The sequence below is a fragment of the Marmota marmota genome, unplaced genomic scaffold, assembly GCF_001458135.2.
Source record: "Marmota marmota marmota unplaced genomic scaffold, marMar, whole genome shotgun sequence".
NCBI classification, from domain to species: domain Eukaryota; kingdom Metazoa; phylum Chordata; class Mammalia; order Rodentia; family Sciuridae; genus Marmota; species Marmota marmota.
This window is the reverse complement of record NW_026000052.1, coordinates 845,606-864,884: the sequence shown is the minus strand read 5'-3', so window position 1 is coordinate 864,884 and position 19,279 is coordinate 845,606. Positions and strand designations below refer to the sequence as shown.

At 55.0% G+C, this 19,279-nt stretch overlaps 2 protein-coding genes across 2 annotated transcripts in view; one reads left to right on the top strand and one right to left on the bottom strand.

Moving 5' to 3' along the window:
• Tor4a (torsin family 4 member A) overlaps positions 1 to 4,008 on the top strand; it is a 4,642-nt gene extending 634 nt beyond the window's left edge. The window contains exon 2 of the mRNA XM_015505824.2: positions 658 to 4,008. Coding sequence (XP_015361310.1) covers positions 695 to 1,966 — 1,272 coding nt within the window. The 5' untranslated portion in view covers positions 658 to 694 and the 3' untranslated portion in view covers positions 1,967 to 4,008. The remainder of the gene's footprint in view (positions 1 to 657) is intronic.
• A 13,398-nt stretch (positions 4,009 to 17,406) lies between these two features.
• On the bottom strand, positions 17,407 to 19,273 carry LOC107159153 (NOTCH regulated ankyrin repeat protein). Its single transcript, XM_015505693.2, has one exon. The coding sequence runs from the start codon at positions 19,221 to 19,223 to the stop codon at positions 18,879 to 18,881; it is 345 nt and encodes a 114-aa protein (XP_015361179.1). The 5' UTR covers positions 19,224 to 19,273; the 3' UTR covers positions 17,407 to 18,878.
• Positions 19,274 to 19,279: the final 6 nt, after the last annotated feature.

Genomic DNA, 19,279 nt, shown 5'->3' with positions numbered 1-19,279 from the left:
CCTCTTGGGGTCTCTGCTGCCCTGCCCTGTTAGCTCCTCAGCTGGGGTGGGGTGGGGGTGGGTGGGGGGGAGGGGCGGGCGGATATATTGGGAAGACCTCAGTTTCGGGTGTAGGGGACTGGGAGGCCTGGGAAAAATCAGGGGACAGTTTTGGGGCCCCTTCTCCAAAGCATGTTTGCCAGAATCCCCCCCGCTCCCGTCCCTGAGTAATGTGGTGTCTCTGAACTCTTGGGGGTGCTGGAGCTTCTGCTTCTTGGGGCCCTGCCTTGGGACGCAGCGGCCCCTGGCGCCAGATAGTCCGGGAGCTGCTGACGGGGGCGGGGTCCGGCTTGACCCTTCTTAATTCCTAATCGCCCGAGTGGCCCTCCAGGAAGCTGGGGTGGCCACCAGATAAGTTGCATGCCCTACCCCCAGCCACTTCCTCAAGGCCCTCAAGGCCCGCGGCGGTTTCTGGGAGGACCAGAGAGATTTGCATTGGGGCCCCACCGAGCAGTTTCCTGGTCAGTGGGGCGAGGTGGGACCAGGTTCTGGCGTGGGGCAACCCAGGTGGTACCCCGCGAGGCCCCACGGATAAGGTCACTTGGGGCCAGGGTTTCTGTCGGCCCGCGGGGGAGGGCCATGGAGAGTCCGAAGACCCTCCCTATTTTCCTGTTGCAGGGAACGTGACCTGCATGCCGAGCGCAGATTCTGCGCCATGGACTGCGGCCAGCCCAGCTTGGAGTCCGCAGCCGCGGACCCCAGAGCCTCAGGCCCTTGCGTGATTGCTCCGGTGCGCGCTGTGCTCCGCCTACGCCGCCGCGTGTGGCTACTGCGCAAGCGGCGTCTCCTGCAGCTGGGCTCTGGGTCCGACACTGGGACCGGGGCACTCAGGCCTGGCTGCGGCTCTGGGGCCCTGCGCGGGGAGCTGGACCGGCCGAAATTCTTCACCTTCGACGGCCCAGCGGAGCTGTCCTCCAGGACGCTGCGCAAGAGGCGCCGGCGCAGCCGCGTGGTGCTCTACCCTGAGGCTTCGCGCAAATACCGACCTCGCGCAGAGCGCCGGAGCCGCGCACAACGATGCCTGCTACTGCTCGCAGCCATCGTGGGTTTCCAGGTGCTCAATGCCATTGAGAACCTGGACGATAACGCTCAGCGCTACGACCTCGATGGGCTGGAGAAGGTGCTACAGCGAGCTGTCTTTGGCCAGCCGGCCGCCGTGGGCCGCATTGTGGCGCTGTTGCGGGACTATCTGGCCACGCATGTGCATAGCCGCCCGCTCCTCCTGGCACTGCATGGGCCCAGTGGCGTAGGCAAGAGTCACGTAGGCCGCCTCCTGGCACACCACTTCCGCGCGGTGCTCGAGGACAGCGCGCTCGTGCTGCAGTATCACTCACGGCACCACTGCCCACAGCCGCGCGCTGCGCAGGATTGCCGGAAGGATCTGGCGCGGCGTGTGGCTGAAGTGGTGGCACAGGCCGAGGCGGAAGAGAAGACCCCTCTCTTGGTAGTGGACGAGGTGGAGCTCCTACCGCCAGCGCTGCTGGATGAGCTAGACGGCTTCATGCAGCCGCAGCGTTCGCACCACTTTCACAATGCCATCTACGTGCTCCTTAGTGGCACAGGTGGCGCGGAGATCACCCGATTTGTATTGCAGAACGCCTCCCGCGCGCAGCCCCTGCGTCCTGACAGAGTCCGTGGTGCTCAAGCCGCTGCAGAGGAGTCCGAGGAGGAACTGCATGCCAGTCTTCGGGAGCTCCTGGCCCGCGAGCACCCACTGTGGCAGGCTGCGGCCATCGTGCCCTTCCTGCTGCTGGACAAGCAGGACGTGGTCAACTGCTTCCGGGATGAGATGGCCGGGGAGGGATTTTTTCCTGAGCAGGCTCGGGCAGAGCTCCTGGCCTCACAGCTCAGCTACTACCGTGTTGCTGGCCGTGAGTTTGCTATCACTGGCTGCAAGCAGGTGGTAGCCAAGGTGAACCTCTTGTAGCACAGGCGCACACACTGTGTTGGTGCAGCAGGAGGAGTGTGGGTGTGTGTGACCTGTGGTCACGAAGCTGCTTCACCCTGGAAGCTGGGGAGGCTGGCGGAGGTGTCTCAGCTCCGTGTTCCTAACTTCCAGTTCCACCCCAGAGCCCTGAGTTTGTCCCTGGGGTCATCAGGAGAGTAGCCACCTTCCTCCACACCTGCTGTGCCCAACACATCCCAGGCCTGTATGATGGGGTTTTGTTAGCCGCCCTAGGAGGTGGGCAGTCTGCTCTCAGGGTACAAATGACCTCAGAGGGCAAGCAGCCCCTAGGGCCACACAGCTAATCCCTAAGGTCACAGAGTTGGGATGTGAACCCAGCTCAATGGGTGCTTGCTGCAGCTTCCACAACCTCCAAATACACCCAGTGGCCCCCTGCACACCTCTTGGGCTTAGGGGCCCAAGGGCCATGAAAGCATTGGAGCAGTTGGGTGTCTCCACACCAATGAGTGATCCCAGATGCTCTGGATGATTCAGGCTGAAAGTGGTAGTAGGTGGGCCTAATTGGGGGGCCCTGAACTCTTTGGCTTCTACTGTCCTGGCCACTGAGCCCTGGCCACTGATCCACTCCAGGGCCCTGAACTGGGAAAGACGGCTATACAGAGATGCCTTGGATGCAGCTAGATGTGCAGAACCATGGCCCTGGATTCTTTTCCCAGGTGGAGTGGAGGGGGTCCCTTACATCCTGGCCCCTTCCTGGCCTGCAGGCTCTGGAGATGACACCCCGTGGACTCCACAGCCAGCACTTACAGCAGTGAGTGAAGGAAGTCCTGCTGTTTACACCCGCCTCCCCTCCAGGAGCCATATTTCCAGGAACAACAGGCTTGCGGGCTTGGCTATCTAGGGAGCAGTGGAGGGAAGGCGCCTCAGCAGATCCTGCCCCCTGCTGGCTGAGTCTCCCGTGCGGACCCTCCCTGCGCCTTGCTGTGGAGGTGGCTTGTCCTTGGTAGTAGAGGCGTCTGGACACCACGGTTGTGCACCTGTCTTCCCCTCCTGTCCACCAGACCGCTCAAGACCGGAATGCTCCGCCTCCCGGACTCCTCCCTCGGTGGGCGTTCGCAACGCCCGACTCAGTTCTGGAGCGGCCTCAGTGCTGCCGCCTGGTGTCCGCGCCCAGCTCCGCCCTGGAGTCTGCGCGCCGCACTCGCCACCAACCTTGTCCCAGAGCGCGCCGCGTAGCAGGGAAACTGGAGCAAGGACTAGCGGGTGGCAGGAGGGGAGGGTCCAGCAAAGTGGCAGGGCCGCCCTCGTGAAGCACGGCCATGCACGCGCGTACCCTGGTCTTAACTCAGTTCGACCACGTCTCCAGGGACACCTTCTCCGAACCGTGACCACGGAGTCTAAGGTGTCCTTAGAAGGGTTCGCTGCTTAAGTGGTCACCCGAGCATGCTGGGTTACTGTCCCCCTTCCAACTCGCCCTGGCGGCGGTCTGCGGGCTTGGGCACTTGGATCTGGGTAGATTCGAGCCTCTCATAACACTGAGCGAGCGCGCAGGTTCAGGGCTTGGCCGGGGGATCTGGGTTGCACTGGGTGGTAGAACGTCTGCTCCTGATGCTTGTGGGGTGGGGTGGCCCGCTGTGGGAGCCCAGGACTGGCTCCATCTATCCTAGCCCAACTTGCGGGAGACAGCCTGCAGCAGGACGTCCAGCTGGGCAGTCCAGTGACCTGCATTGATGCTTCAGGGGTGTGTGCGAGCTGCTGAGCTGGAGGCCATGTTCAGCCTGGGCAGGAGTGCTGTTGGGGTCCTCACCACTCCCCAGGAGGGCCCCCAGGACCAACACCACCACCCACCACCCCTGCCCACACACAGAGCACTCAGCCACAGGTGTGGCTTGCCAAACATGGCCTGTTCCCAATCAGCAGCACCTGACCATCCAAGCAATCTTATTTTATTTATTTATAAAACATTACATGGAGGCTAATTTCTGTGCTTAAGAGGAATGTGCAGAAAATGTCGGGGGCTGGTTATGTCACTCCTGTTAATAAATCGTGTGGCTCAAATCTAACAACCTACTTTTTTTTTCCTTTTTTTGGTCGATTTCTCTCTCAGCCTGTATTTATTGGGCCATACTAATTAGATTTTTTACTTTCTAATATTTGAGAAATGTCAGAAGAGGGACTTGGTACAGGCTGGCAGGCTGATGGAGGGCGGGCGGGTGGAATCCAGCTCAACACCAAGGCTTTCCAGGAGACCCACGAACAGCTGGAAGGTCCCCTGGACAGGTGCTGAGGGCAGGCTCCCAGGCTCTGCCTATTGGAAGCTACCTACTTTTCAGACTGTCCCAAATGGGACAGGCAATTTCCTCTGCATGTGTGTGGTCCATGTACACTGCCCTGAGGCACCCTTGGACCCCAGGTGTCACCATGTAGTGGCTCTTTGGTCTCTAACAGTGGATTTTTCTTAAAATGCATCTTGTCTGCCAGGTGAGGGAGTGCACATCTGGAATTCCAGTGGCTTAGGAGGCTGAGACAGGAGGATCTCCAGTTCAAAGCCAGCCTCAGCAACTGCGAGGTGCTAAACAACTCAGTGAGACCTTGTCTCTAAATAAAATAGAAAATAGGGCTCAGTGGTCGAGTGCCCCTAAGTTCAATCCCTGGTACAAAAAACAAAACAAAACAAACAAACAACAACAAAAACATTTTGTCTGATGGTGACAGCTGTTCCAGCCTTCTTTGCAATTGGTGTTTGGGATATATTTTCCTTGCTTGTAAACAGGAAGCAGACGGATTTTCAACAGATCCAATTTGAGAGTGCTGGTCTTTGAGCTGCTGAGTTTAGCCCATGACATTTACTGTGGTTGTGGATACTGGTGAACTTTGCAATTTTATTTTGTGCCTCTTGATTGTCCTACTTTTTTTATGCTGCTTTTTTTTTTTTTTGTGGTGCTGGGGATTGAACTCAGGGCCTTGTGCATGCAAGGCAAGCACCCTGCCAACTGAGCTATATCCCCAGCCCTTGCTTTTTCTTATTTCCCTCCCTCTCTCTCCCTTCTTTCTTCTGCCCCCACATTTCCAGTGTTCCCCTTTTCTCTCTAATGGGTTTAGAAGTTCCCATATGTATCTGAGTTAGCCCTGCCCCTTGAATGGGCATTCCAAGGCCGAGCAACAGGGCACGGTGGCGCACACCTGTAATCCCAGCAGCTCAGGTGGCTGAGACAGGAGGATTGAGAGTTCACAGTCAGCCTCAGCAAAAACAAGGCGCTTACAACTTGGTGAGATTCTGTCTCTATAGCTAGCTAGCTAGTCATTTTATTTATTTATTTATTTATTTATTTATTTATGCTGGGGATTGAACCCAGGGCCTTGTGCATGCAAGGCAAAAACTCTACCAATTGAGCTATGTCCCCAGCGAGACCCTGTCTCTAACTAGAATAAAAAATAGGGCTGGGAATGCGGCTCAGCTCAGTGAGCTCAGTGAGTGAATGCCCCTGAGTTCAATCCCTGGTACCAACAACAACAATAATAATACAAGACTGAGCAGCATCCACCCTTGCTCAGGTTAAGTGCTGTTTGCAAGCATTTCAGTGCTGCCCTCCCGTGTAAGCCCACATACCAGACCCCCAGACTCGGTTGACTCGTTTGTTCTTGGGTCTGGAATTGAACCCAGGGGCGCTCTATCACTGAGCTACATCCCCAGCCCTTTTTATTTTTATTTTGAGACAGGGTCTCATTAAGTTTTCCAGGCTTGCCTTGAACCTGCGACCCTCCTGCCTCACCCTCCCAAGTTGCTGGGGTCACAGGTGTGGCCACCACGCAGGCTATTTTATTCTTGTGACTTGATTTTTGTCCGATTCTTTGAAAAACTTTACAGGATGTGATTGAAATTTACTGACTCTACTGATCAGTTTGGGGAGGTTGATAAGATGACAACATTACACGTTAAGACTTTATTTACCATCTTTTTAAAAATATTTTTTAAGATATTGATGGATCTTTATTTTATTCATTCACCCTGGCCAGCAGAAATATAGTTTTATTTCATTTATTGCTAAGAATGGAACCTGTGCCTCACACATGGTAGGCAAGTGCTCCACCACTGAGCCACAAACCCAGCCCCCCACCCCTTTTTTTTTACCCTCTTTCAGCCAAGTTTTGTAATTTTGTACAGAAAGTTCTTGTTCATTTTGGGTAGATTTATTCCTAGAATTGTTATAACCTTGGATTGGTGTTATAAAAGGTACTTGTCAAGTACAACATGTGATTGTAATTCAGAGTTTTCTCACGGAGCACCTGGCTTGCTTCCCCAGCAGGTCTGTCAGGGCCACAGCGCCCGCGGGGCTCCCCCTGTGGGCCCAGGCCAGCCTGCCTTCCAGAGGAACTGCCCCCGGTTGTCCTCATGCTTTGATGACTGAAGTTCACAACCCTAACTGCTCTGGTTTGTTTTTCAGGTTTTACTTTGTTGCTTGCTTATTAAAGAACATTCAATAAGCAGCTTTATTGAGTTACCCTTTGCACACAGCATACCATTCACTCACTCTAAGTGGACAATTGGGTGATTCTTTGGTGGACTACAGAGTTGTGCAACATGACCACAATTCAGCTTTAGACTGTCTGTATCACCTAGAGGATCTGGACTCCGTGTGTCCCTGTTCCCACCCTGCCTGAGATAAGCATGCACCCTTTCTGCCACTACAGGTTTGCTTTTTTAAAAAGCATTTCATTCACAATGGTTTATTATACATTTTATTAAGAACCGTGAGAGAGGCGTCTGCAGGCTCCCAACCCAAGGAAGCCCTGTGTTGAGGGGCAGACTTGCTCAGGGCCAGTTTGCAGGCTTCACCTGCGCTTCATCTGCCCCCCACCCCCCACCCCCCACGGGCACAAACACTTTGTGCTTGGAGCTTTTTGCATTGGACTTCTGGACGCTACTGTTCCTGAGGTTCACTGGCCACGCTGGAGGTCTCAGTCGCTCCTCCTGTGGATGGTAAACAGTATGGCTTCAGACAGATCAGGCACATTTTGCCCATGGGTTCACCCTGGAATTGCGGTGTGGACAGTCTGCATGTTTTAGCCATTATAAATAATGCAGTCAGGAACATTGGCCAAGCACGTCTTTGTCTGGACATATGTTTTCATTTCTCTTGAATAATGCCAAGGAATGGAATTGATAGGTCACAGGAAGAAGATCTATTTGATTATATGTGTGTGTGTGTGGAGCTGGGGACTGAACTCAGGACCCTGTGCATGCAAGGCAAGTGTTCTACCACTGAGCCATATCCTCGCCCTTGAGTTTTATTGATGTGTGGTCTTACCGAGTTGCCCAGGCTGGCCTGGAACCTGTGACCCTTTTGTCTGGGCCTCCTGAGTTGCTGGGATGAAGGAGTGGTCTTCACATCCAGGTTTCAATCTGTTTTAATGCACCTGTGTCAGTCTCCCAGGGCTTCACAGGTTTCCACCAAGATTGCCTCCCAGAGATGCTGTGGAGCTCTGGGCAGGGGCCTGCAGGGCAGGCTGTGGGGGACAGCGGCACTTACTGCCTCCCTCAGTAACTCAGCTGAAGACTCCATGGGGGCCAGGGCTGGGGCTCCGTGGGGCATTTTCTTAGCATGCATGAGGCCCTGGGTCCGATCCTCAGCACCACATAAAAATAAATCAATAAAATAAATGCACGGTGTCCATCTACAACTAAAAAAAAAAAAAAAAAGGGCTCCACAGGTTTCTCTGGAGCTTGTGGGTGACCTTGCACAGCTTTTCTGCATGCAGAACGGTGCTGTACAGAACACGCGGCACACCAGACCCCCCCTTCCCTGACGGTTCCTGAGGTAGACACTCATTATTGAAAGTGTCCTTCATGGTCAGCAGTCTCCACCCTCTGGAGATGTTTTGCAGGGTCTGAAACAATCTGAAGTTGCTCAGAACCTCACCTGACGAGTGTGCCCCGGTCCTCCGGTGACTGCAGAGTCCCCACGGGGTCTGTGCACCGTGCCACTCATTCACTGCGTCCTGAGGTCCACTGCATGCTTCCAACCCTGAGCTGACACCCAAATCCCGGGCCGTGGCAGGATGGGGCCAAGGACCTGGGAACTCTTCTCTGGATTTCTTGATATCTGCATTATAAAACTGTACATAGATAGAAAGCTAGTTTTAGAATATTGACAGGGTTGTACGATTCTTACTACATCTGATTTTAGAATGTTTTTGTTACTTCAAAAAGACACCCTGGTGCAGGGGCTGTGGCTCAGTGGTAGAGCACTGGCCTGGCATGTGTGAGGCACTGGGTTTGGTCCTCAGCTCTGCAGAAAAATTAACAAATGAAATAAACATATTGTGTTCATCTACAACTAATAAAATAAAATAAAATAAGGGAAGAAACCCTGTGTAGTGGGACTCACTGCCATCCCACTGCCCAGCTCCAGCCCAGGCAGCTTATACATCTGGAATCCCACAGCACTTGTCCTTTGGTCTAGTGATGGCCTCCCAGATGGTGTGTCCTTTTTGGCTCCTGTGATGAAGCTGCTGTGGACTCTCCATACTCTCTTCTGTGCACAGGTCCTAAGTTTCCCTTGGGCACATACAGGGGCTTGTGGCTGCTGAGTCACATGCAATGTCTATTTTTTTTTTTTTTTAAAGAGAGAGAGTGAGAGACAGAGAGAAGAGAGAATTTTTTAACGTTTATTTTCTAGTTCTTGGCGGACACAACATCTTTGTATGTGGTGCTGAGGATCGAACCCGGGCCGCACGCATGCCAGGCGAGCGCGCTACCGCTTGAGCCACATCTCCAGCCCATGCAATGTCTATTTTAACATTTTAAGGAACTACCAAGCTGTCTCCTTCTTCTTCTTCTTTTTTTTTGGGTGGGGGGGCAGTGCTGGGGATGGAACCCAGGGCCTCACACATGCCAGGTGAATGTTCTACCGCTGAGTCACATCCCCAACCTTTTATAAATTCTTATTTTAAGACAGGGTCTTGCTAAGTTGTCCAGGCTGACCTCAAACTTGAGATCCTCCTGTTCTCAGCCTCCCGAGTCTCCGGGGCCACACAGCGTTTGCTGTGAATTCTCTTCGGTGGCTCTCTCGTGGCTTTGCACAGGTCTGGGGCTGTCACTGTGGCTGAGTCGGCCTGTTGCTAGATGCCACTGGGCTGCCTGCATATGGGATGCTCAGGTGACTCCAGGCGTGAGCCTTTCCACGCTGCCCTCCACCAGTTCCAGAGAGGGTTCTCTTGCCTGAGGGTCTGCACCCTGGCACTCTCCCACCTGCTTTGGTTCTGATGAAATGCCTGAGCTGTGTGTGGACATGCTCACGGCATGTTAGGTGCGAGTCTGGCTTCCTGGAACACTCTCGGGGAGACTCGGCCCTGAGGGGACACTGGACGGTGGTTTCCATTTCCCTTCCTGCACGCGTTTCTCTCTGGGGACCTCTCACAGCTCCTTTGTGCGTTCTGTTGGTGGAACGTGGTTCATTCTCATTATTTTTACTATGGTGAGTGACCCTGGGCCCTAAGTGTTTTTGCAGCCTCTCTTTGGCACAAGAATTTGGGTTGAAATGGTTCCCCCAAATCATTAGGTTACATCTAACCCTCAGCGCCTCAGAAGGCAGCTTTATTTGGAGAAATGTGACAGGAGACAAAGCTGAACTGTGCGTGTCAGGATGGCCTAAGATGAGGGCGCAGCGAGGCTGTGTCCTCACAGGAAGAGCAGGCGTGGGCCAGACAGACGGACAGCAGGACAGGGTGGAGACGGGGCGCAGATGGGCCGCAGGCCGCCCATGTCCTCCTGCTCCAGGCTGCGGCACACTGAGGTCCTGCTGTCTCACCACCTGTGGGTGGCACTCTGTGGACAGCCGGTGACCCACACAGGTACATGCACTGGACAGGAATTCTGGTCCAGCTCAGCCCAGTGGCCAGTTTTCCCAAGTGGCTGCTCCTACCCAGGGCTGCTGGGGGCCTCTGCTCCACCTTCTCGCCAACACCACCCTTTGAATTTGTGTCTCCTGGATGGACTTTTGTGAAGTGTCTATTCAAGTGTCTTGTCCATTTTGAATGAGGTTGCCTTTTCCTTACCTCGGTCACGGCAGGTACTGCAGACTGAACCCAGGAGTACACACACCCAATCTTTCTATCTTTTTTTTTTTTTTCTTTTTTTGTACCAGGCACTGAACCTATGGGCACTCGAACACTGGGCCACAGCCTCAGCCCTATTTTGTATTTTATTTAGAGATAGGGTCTCACTGAGTTGCTTAGCGCTTCCCCGTTGCTGAGGCTGGCTTTGAACTCGTGATCCTCCTGCCTCAGCCTCCTGAGCCACTGGGATTACAGGCGTGGGCCACTGCACTCAGCTTCTATTTTTTTTTTAATTTAAATTTTAGATTTTTGTAGTTGTAAATGGACAGCATGCCTTTATTTTGTTTATTTTTTGTATGTGGTCCTAAGGATTGAATCCAGTGTCTTGTGGATGCGAGGCAAGCACTCTGCCACTGAGCCCCAGCCCCAGCCCCAGAACACTTTCTATTTTGAAACAGGGTCTGGATAACGTTCCCAGGCAAGCCTCAAACTTGCAATCCTCCTGCCTCAGCCTCCTGAGTCGCTGGGATCACAGCTCTGTGGGTTCTTTTTCTCGTGGATTCTTCAAGGGGCTGGTAACTTCTGAGTAGGAGCCTCCTTTGTACTCGGTGTTGCGGATACCTTCTTCCACACTGAGGCTCACTTCCTTGCCTCCTGTGTTTTTTCTTGTTGTTTTGTTTTGTACTGGGGATTGAACCCTGGGGTGCTTAACCTGGCCACATCCCCAACCCTTTTATTTTTTCTTATTTTGAGAAGGATGTTGCTAAATTGCTTAGGGGCTCACTTGTGATCCTCCTGCCTCAGCCTCTGGAGTCACTGGGATTACAGTCTTATGTCACTGTACGCAGGCTTGATGGTTGTTTTGATGAGCAGGAAATCTCAATTTTATCTATTTATTTTTTTAAAATATTTTTTTAGTTTTAGATGGACACAATACCTTTATTTATTTTTACGTGGTGCTGAGGATCTAACCCAGGGCCTCACACGTGCAAGGCGCACGCTCTACCATTGAGCCATAACCCCAGCCCCAGGAAAATCTCGATTTTAATGTGTTCATGTGTATTTATCTTTTCCTTTATATCTCTTGCTTTTTGTGCCCTATTTAAGAGATCTCTCCTGGGTGTGGTGGTGCACACCTGTGATCCTTGGGAGGCCAAGGCAGGAGGATTGCAAGTTTGAGGCCAGCCTGGACACCTTAATTAATGAATTATTTCAGTGCTAGGGCCTGAACCCAGGGCCACTTACGACCGAGCCACGTGCTGTGGCAGTCAGCTTTTCTTTGCTAGGACCAAAATACCCAAGAATCACTCTTTAGAGGAGGACGAGCTCATTTTGGCTAATGGTTTCATGGTTTGGTCAGTGGTGCACTGACTCCACGGCTCTGGGCAAAGAAGGTGGAGGGTGTGATGCGGCCAGGAAGCATACCCCCAGTGCCCACATTCTCCAGCCACGGCCCACTGCCCTGTCCATTGCTGAGCTGACAAGGTCACAGCTCTCAGTGCCGCGTCTCACCCTGGACCTTCCTGTGCAGCACAGGAACTGCTAGGGCCGCCTCTTATCCAAACCATACACACCACCCTCAGCCCCACCCTGGCCTTTTGTTTTTGGAAGCATGGTCTGCCTTGAATTTGCAATCCTTGTGCCTCAGCCTCAGGAGTCACTGGGATGACAGGGGTGCGCCACTTCCCCAAATAAAATTTGAGAGGCTGGGGTAGTGGCTCAGGGGTGGAGCACTTGCCCAGCATGTGTGAGGCACTGGGTTCAATTCCCAGCACCACATATGAATAAATAAAATTCCAGACGGGCTGAGCGGTAGAGTGCTTGCCTAGCAGGAGGCCCTGGGCTAGTGCCCCGGTGGGGGATCCCCTCAGACCTTGTCAGGCCTAGAGACATGGCTCCATTTGTGCTGTGGCTTGCACAGCGAGCTCCCCAGGACTGAGGGGGCTGTCCAGCTGTTCCCTAGCAATGCTGCCGTAGCCCCAGCCAGGTCCCCTGCGCATGCAAGTCTCAGGAGTTCTGCTGGCCTGTGTGTCTGTGTCGTCCTGTGTCCCAGGCCTGAGCCTGCAGCCCTGCAGCAAGCCTGTGTCCTGCACAGCAAGCTGGCCCCTGCTCTTCCTGTTCTTGGGCTTTGCATTTCAAAACAGATTGATAGTCATCTGGACACGTCCTCCCAAAATGGTGAGGATTTTTTTAATCCAGGGGTGCTTCACCACTGGGCTACATCCCCAGCTCCCCCTCCCTTTTTATTAATTTATTTTTGAGGCAGGATTTCACTAAGTTGTCCAGGCTGAACCTTCTAACCTCCTGCTTCAGCTTCCTGAAGAGCTGGGGTTACAGGCATGGCCCCCAAGCCTAGCCTGTATCTCCAGGCCTATGCCACTGCGCCAGGCTCTCCTCTTACACCCTCCTTAGGCTGGGCTCACAGCACAGAACAGACTGTGTCCCAGCCCTCCCTCGCAGTAAGGTTGTCAGATGACCAAGTTCCAGCCAATGGGATATAAGCCGATGTGCAAGAAGGACTTCTAGGAAGTGTCAGGGAAGGAGAGGACCCTCCCTTTTCTGCTGGCTGGAAGGTCGACTTGTTTAAAAGATATTTTATTTGAGGTTAAATTCGCATACAAGTGACCATTTCAAATGTGTAACTTAGGTACATTTACAATGTGGTGTTGGAATTGTTACCTTTTCTTGTTTCCAATCTTATTCTTTTTTTTTTTTTTAATTTTATCTTTATTTATTTATTTTTATGTGGTATTGGGATCGAACCCAGGGCCTCGCCCATGCTAGGCGAGCACTCTACTGCTGAGCCACAATCCCAGCCTCCAATCTTATTCTTTATTTGTTCTCTCTAGTTGTACATGACAACAGAGTGCTTTTCAATTCATCATACACAAAATGGAGTGCAACATTTCAATTCATGATTTGAAACACACTATTCATGCAATCATACATGTACCTTGGGTAATGATGTCCACCTCATTCCACCATCTTTCCTACCCCCATAAACCCTCCCCTTTGCCCAATCCAGAGTTTCTCCATTCTTCCCATGCCCCTCTATCATAGATCATCATCCACTAATCAGAGAAAACATTTCGCCTTTAGATTTTTAGGGTTGTCTTATTTTGCTTAACATGATATTCTCTAATTCCATCCATTTACCTGCAAATGCCATGATTTCATTTTCTTTTATGCTGAGTAATATTTCATTCTGTATATAAATAACATTTTCTTTATCCATTTATCTATTGGTGGGCAACTAGGTTGGTTCCACAGTTTAGCTGTTGTGAATTCAGCTGCTATAAACATTGGTGTGGCTATAACTATAGTATGCTGATTTTTAAGTCCTTTGAGTACAGACCAAGGAATGAGAGAGCCAGATCAAATGGTGGTTCCNGGAAGGGTGTGGCCCTAGCCCTAGCGCAGGCTGGTCACCTGCGGGGCTGCCCGACCCACGTAACCGGCGCTCCACCACACCCGCCCCTGCTCCTCGGTGCTCGCAGCGCTCCAGCCAAATCCCTGCGTCTGTCCGACTCACCTCCCAGCGGAGGCGGCCGGGGTCCAGCTCAGCTGTGAGCAGCTCCAGGCCCGTGAGGGTGGTGTGGGCGTTGGCCCGAGACTCGGGTCCACAGTGCGGGGGGCAGGCTGGGTGGGCGCAGAGGGGTCCTTTTCCCTGTGGGTCTGGGTGCAGTGCGGGTCACGGCCACATGGTGGCAGCACAGCTGCGCCGGCTCCCTCCCGGCCCGACGGCCCCGTGTACCACAGCCACCTTCCCACTGCTTGGCGATCCTTGGTCGCCAGGGGTGGGCAGGTCCCGGACAGGCTGAGGGGTTCCGGGATTGTGCGCCCCGCCCCATCCCTCGGGGTCGGACCCCGGCGCCCCTTCCTCTGCGTCCACGCGCTCCTGCGCCTGGTGGCGGGAGGGTCCCCATCTCCAGCTCAGATGGCTCGCCTCGCAGTCTTGCGGGGACCAAGGTGCTCAGACGGCCCCGCCAGCTCTTGCCCCATCCGCGCGGGGCGTCCTTGAGCCCCTCGCTGCAGCGTCAGGTGGGTTCTCCAGAGGAGCCGCCAGTCCCAGGCCGTGACCCCGAGCAGACGACAGCTGGGCTCTACCCTCGTGTCGCGCGAGGCAAGTGGGTATTGGGCCGGCGGCGGGCTGCCCTGGGCCAGGGCGCTGCCCCTAGCGGACCGTGCGCTCGGCGGGGGCGCCGCGCCTTGCCCCGCCTGGCGCGATCCGCTGAAGGGCCCGGCGGGCTTTGAATGCAAAGACCGGCCTTTGTGAAAGCCCGCCCCACCCGGCGGAGCCCCCGCCCCGCCCCAGCGCCGCCGCCGTCCCCCGCCCGCCTCATTAGCATAGCAGCTGCTCGCCGAGCGGGACCGCGCTCTGGAGAGGGCAGAGGCCTCGGGGATGAATGGGGCCACGGCTTTGGAAGGGGAAGGAGAAGAAAGACCGACAGACGGACTCGCGGAGGGACGGTCGGAAGGACGGCCGAGCAGAAGAATACGCCACGCGGGGGGCTGGGGCAGCGGCCGGGCGGGCGGGGCGGAGTGTGCGGGAGGGGGGCGGCCTCCCCGGACCCCGAGCCCCAGGAGGGTGTCGCTGGAGGCCTCGGAAGGAGCAGTTGCGGAGGTTCCCAGACCTCCGACGGCCTCTTCTGTGGCCTGCGCCCTCACACTGCGGCCTGTGGCTTTGTTTCCCAGCTGTCCCGGCGCGGGGCCTCCTTTCCCGACCTTCAAGACCGGTGGACGCCGCCGCCTCCTCTTTGCAGGCTCCAGGCAGCACCGGGAGGCAGCTGGCCCTCCCCAGGTCACAGGGCTGCTGTCCCTGTGTTCTCATGCACACCCCTCTATCCCTCCTGGTGCTGAGCTACAGGCCTTTGGGAACAGACTGACCCCGGGCCGCCCCTTCCCTCTCTCCTTCCTCCCTGGCTTCCAAATCCGGCCCTCTCTCCTTGGGCACCACTTTCTAGCTGACCATCTTTCTCTATTTCCAACTGTGTTTCCTGCGTGCTGTCAGGGTCAGATCACAGGCAGACAGGCCGATGGCCCTGCTGCAGAGTCTAGTGGGGCAGGCCCTGCTCTCACTAGTTTAGTGGGCCTCCTCTCTCCCTATGAGGGTTTCCCAGCAGCCCACGCCCAGCCTGCAGCACTACCTCCCCTGGGTCTGCTCAGTGCCTGGGGCACCCCCACTAGCCTGCACAGGCACCCTTCAGGTCTGGAGGCTGGGCAGCTGTGCATTCTTTTTCACCCTGGCCACCAGAGACCAGCATAGGAGGGGGGGTGGGGCCTTCCCAAAGACTCCATTGGTCAATACCTGCCAACACCCACCAGAACGGAGGCAGTCGGCTATTGGCTGGGCACCCAGGCCCTGGAAGGACAGTCTGCCCCAGACACACCAGTCAGAGACACACAGCAGCTTAAATCTTATGCCTGGTTAGCAGGGACTCCCCCTTTGTCCCCACCTCAAGCACCCTGTCCCCTCCCAGTAGTCACACTTTGGGCCACAATTGCTCAGGCAGACCCTCTTCACAGAGTTACTCATTCTGGAAAGTGCTGCCTAGGGTCCCTTTCTAAGACACGAGGGCTCCTGTGAAGGAGTCTCCTGTGTCTTATCCCCTGCCCAGTTCCTCAATTCCCAGGGTTGGCTGCAAGCAAACCTCAGGAGAAAGGAAGTTAAGTTCCACCAAGGCTCCATCCCTGAGTCCCCTCTCCAGGGGCCTGGTGTCTGTGCCTAAGAGAGACTGTCTTCCCAGGGGGCAGCGTGGAGACTTCTCAGTCAAAAGTGTCCCTTAAGGGAACTGGAAACATTCCCTTGGGGTGGCGGCTCTGTGCCCAGGAGGCACTAGTGCCTCTCTGGAGTGGGGCAATTCAAGGGTGTTGCAGGATAGTGGACACTGGGCCCTATCCAGTGATGGCATCTTCTTCCAAGGTCTTTCTGCCCTATGTGAAATCAGTCCCTGGTGGGGCAAGGGGGTGTAGAGTGAAGCCATGGCCCAGCACATCCCTGGGTGCCTGAGCAATGCCCAGGCTTGACTCATTCTTCAGATGCCCAGTAGCATCCAATTTTTTGTGGCTATTCTCCTGTGGCAGGTTGGGCAGCTGCCAGCTGGCCCAGGGCAGAACTTCCCAAGGCCTGGCTTGGTGGGGTGCTGGGCGGGTGGGTACCCTTCGCTCTCCATACAGCTCATTAGCATCACATAGTCCACTCACCTCCACAGACAGTGTAGCCACTGTCCCAGGCCAGTGCTGGGTGGCCAGAAATGCCTACTCAACCAAAAGAAAATGCATCTGAAGATCTTCAAGGGTAGGAGCAGGACCCTAACAGGGACTGGCATGGGTGCCAGCCTGTGGAGGGCAGCTGCCACCCTGTGCAGGGGTCTGAGAGTATCTGGAGACAGCCCCACCTCCTAACACTCAGAACAGTCTGGCAGTGAGACTTACCCTGCCCCTTCTCCAGGGTCTCCTCTTTGCAAGCTGCTGTTGCTGGAGGGTGGGGGTCTCCCTGTAGGGCCCCAGGGCATGTTGGGAGTGGGGTGAGAGTCTCTCTCCTCCTGCACACCTGGGGACCCCTAGGGCCTAAACTTGCTCCCAGAGGGTGATCCGGGTCTGTCTACCTGGGAAGCACAGCAAACACACCTCAGGAGTGAGCAGCCATAATGTTCCCCCAAATCTAAGACTCCTGTGTGCATCTGGCAAGGAGGGAAGAAGGGCTGGTCCCTTCCAAGAGCTTAGCTCTCAGGCTGGGTGGCAGGCAGGTCTTTCTGGGATCTCGGCAGCCTTGCCACAGAACTGGTCAGGAAGCCGCTGAGGCAGCAGCTCCAGTGCCCTCAAGGTGGCTGGAATGGGGGCAGCCCTGGGTCCTCACAAGTCCTGTGTGGCCGGCTTGGATTTGGCTGTTGAGTGGGGCTGGACAGTCGTTTTCCAGGAGCTGTCTTTAGGTGATGGCAAACAGTGAGCCCTGCTGACTTCATCCCAGAAGGGGGTGTCTTACACTGGCCAAGAACAAGAAACAACAAACTCATTTTTTTTTTAATATAAAAAGATCAATGAAAAATTTATTTATAAATTTTTCATGCTGGGCTACAAGTCTATATCGTACACTCAGGATGTGCTGCAGACTCTGTCCAGTTGGAAGTGATCAAACCCCGGCCCATAGCAGCTCCAACATAAGCCTAGGAGTCTTAACATTAATTAACATAATTAAAAAGGCATTTGCATGTAGAAAAAATATACAGAACTCCTTTTGGAGTAATCTGTGCTTGTTTCAATGTCTGCTCGTTTCACTGACATTATCAACATATTCTTCTCACACGTTCCTTAAAAAGCCGAAGAGGCCGCACGTGACCAGCCAGCACAAAGGGCCTCCACCCACCTGTGTCCTCAAGTGCTCCCCATTTTTGCACGCAGGGTCAGCAGCACTTCTACGAAGGGGAAACCTCATTTAAATTTGAATAATTCAGCCTCCCTTTTATTTCCCAGGATCAAAACAAGGGGTATGGGGTTGCATAGAAAATCGGAACCACAGAAACCAGGAAGGCTCCTTTCGGGACTGCTAGCGACGCTCTAGCGCCTCTGCCGTCCCGTCCTCGGCGCAGCCCCTCCCCCACGGCAGATCCTCGGATCCCAAGTGGGTCCTCGAGCCGGGGAGGCCGAGGAAGGGCGCAGGGGCCCTTCCACTCAGCAACAGCACGAGAGATTCACAGTCTTATAGGCATTTTATAAAAATATAAATATGGGTACACTGTTGCCTTCACAACGCTGGATACAACGCCCTTTAAAATTGGGTTTATAACCAAGATTCAAAACATACACCTAAAACTTGGCTTAAAATATGTTAATATTTTATATTGTCATAAATGTTATGACGTTTAATCGCGGCAAATCCATTTACTTTTTTAAAAAAGTGTGCAACCGACTGTTAACTATAATAGAACTCACTAGTGAGGGTAACGACGGCTCCTACCCCCACATCCCTGCCCCGCGAGCACCAGCGAGCTTCCAGGCCCCCTAGGAAACTTTGCAAAACCAGCCGGTTTGCGAGATGGTGGCCTCTCACGGAGGGGAAGGGTGGCCTTGGGCTTCCGAAACTCACTCGGGATGCAGGGAGAGGGAGGAGGAGGGGGAGAGAAGAGGAGGCAGGAGCGAGAGGGGGTTGGGGCAGGGGAGGGAAGAGCAACGGGAAAACCGTCGGGCTAGGCGGTATTTTCAGTGCAACCAAGAAATGGTAGACTCAAGTTTTTAGTTTTAAGACTAGAAAAAAATGCATCTTTCCCCCATGACCACATTGACCACGCATAATATTTTCCAAACAAAAATCAGGCGCACAAACTTCACCCACAAATATACACACACTTGATAAATAGTTTGGGGCACCAGGGACAGCGAACATCTCCTTTGTGGAGCGCGGGCGCGCAGGCTGCGCGGTAACTGCTCTGCGGCCCTGCGGGACGGCGGGTCCCGTGGGCGGCGATGGGCGCCCGAGTCCGCCGCGCCCCCGCCGCGCGCCTTTCAGCTTCGGGAGAAAGCCTTCTGAGCCGAGGATCCGGTATCTCGGGATTCCGAACTCACTGGTTGTGAGACTCAAATTTCAAAAGGGGCTGGCGCCTGCGCCCCGCCCCCACCCGCGAGGCGGCAGGCGGGGACCGTGGGAAGGCGCTTGGACCGGGCCGGGTAGCCAGGCACCGCCGAGGGGAGGCGCTGGCCGGCGGGGCGGCGGGCCCCGGGGCCGCGGACGCGCACTCTGTCCTCGTCGTGGCTGCGGGCGCCAAGGGCTGGGCTGCCGACGGGCCTGCGACCCTAGTGTACACGGAGGTAGATGGCTGGAAGGTACAGCAGAGACGACGCGGGCGCGGGCTGGAGGGGTTCAGGGTCCGGGCGGGCATCACCGGCCGCTGGCCGCATACTTGGCCTTAGTGATGAGATAAAGCACGATGTCCTGGTGGCCGCCAAAGGCGGCGATGTGCAGCGCGCTCCAGCCGTCGCGGTTGGCCAGGCGTATGTCGGCGCCGAACTTGACCAGCAGCTTCACCAGCTCCAGGTTGCCGTCGATGACCGACTGGTGCAGCGCCGTCTGGCCTTCGGGACCGAACGAGTTCACGTTGAACTCGCAGTTGGTCATGTTCTGCAGCAGTGACTGCAGCTCCTGCGTGTTGCCCTTGCGCACCGCTTCCTGGAAGATGCGCTGCGTCTGTGGCGCCGAGCAGGTGGACAGCTCCGCCTGGCTCATGCTGCCGCCGGGCGCCGGCCGCGCGCCGGGCCGGGGCTCAGCTCGGGCGGCGGCTG

Bases quoted from the DNA above. Each gene is read 5' to 3' on its own strand.
- LOC107159153 (XM_015505693.2), bottom strand. From the start codon at position 19,223: ATGAGCCAGGCGGAGCTGTCCACCTGCTCGGCGCCACAGACGCAGCGC.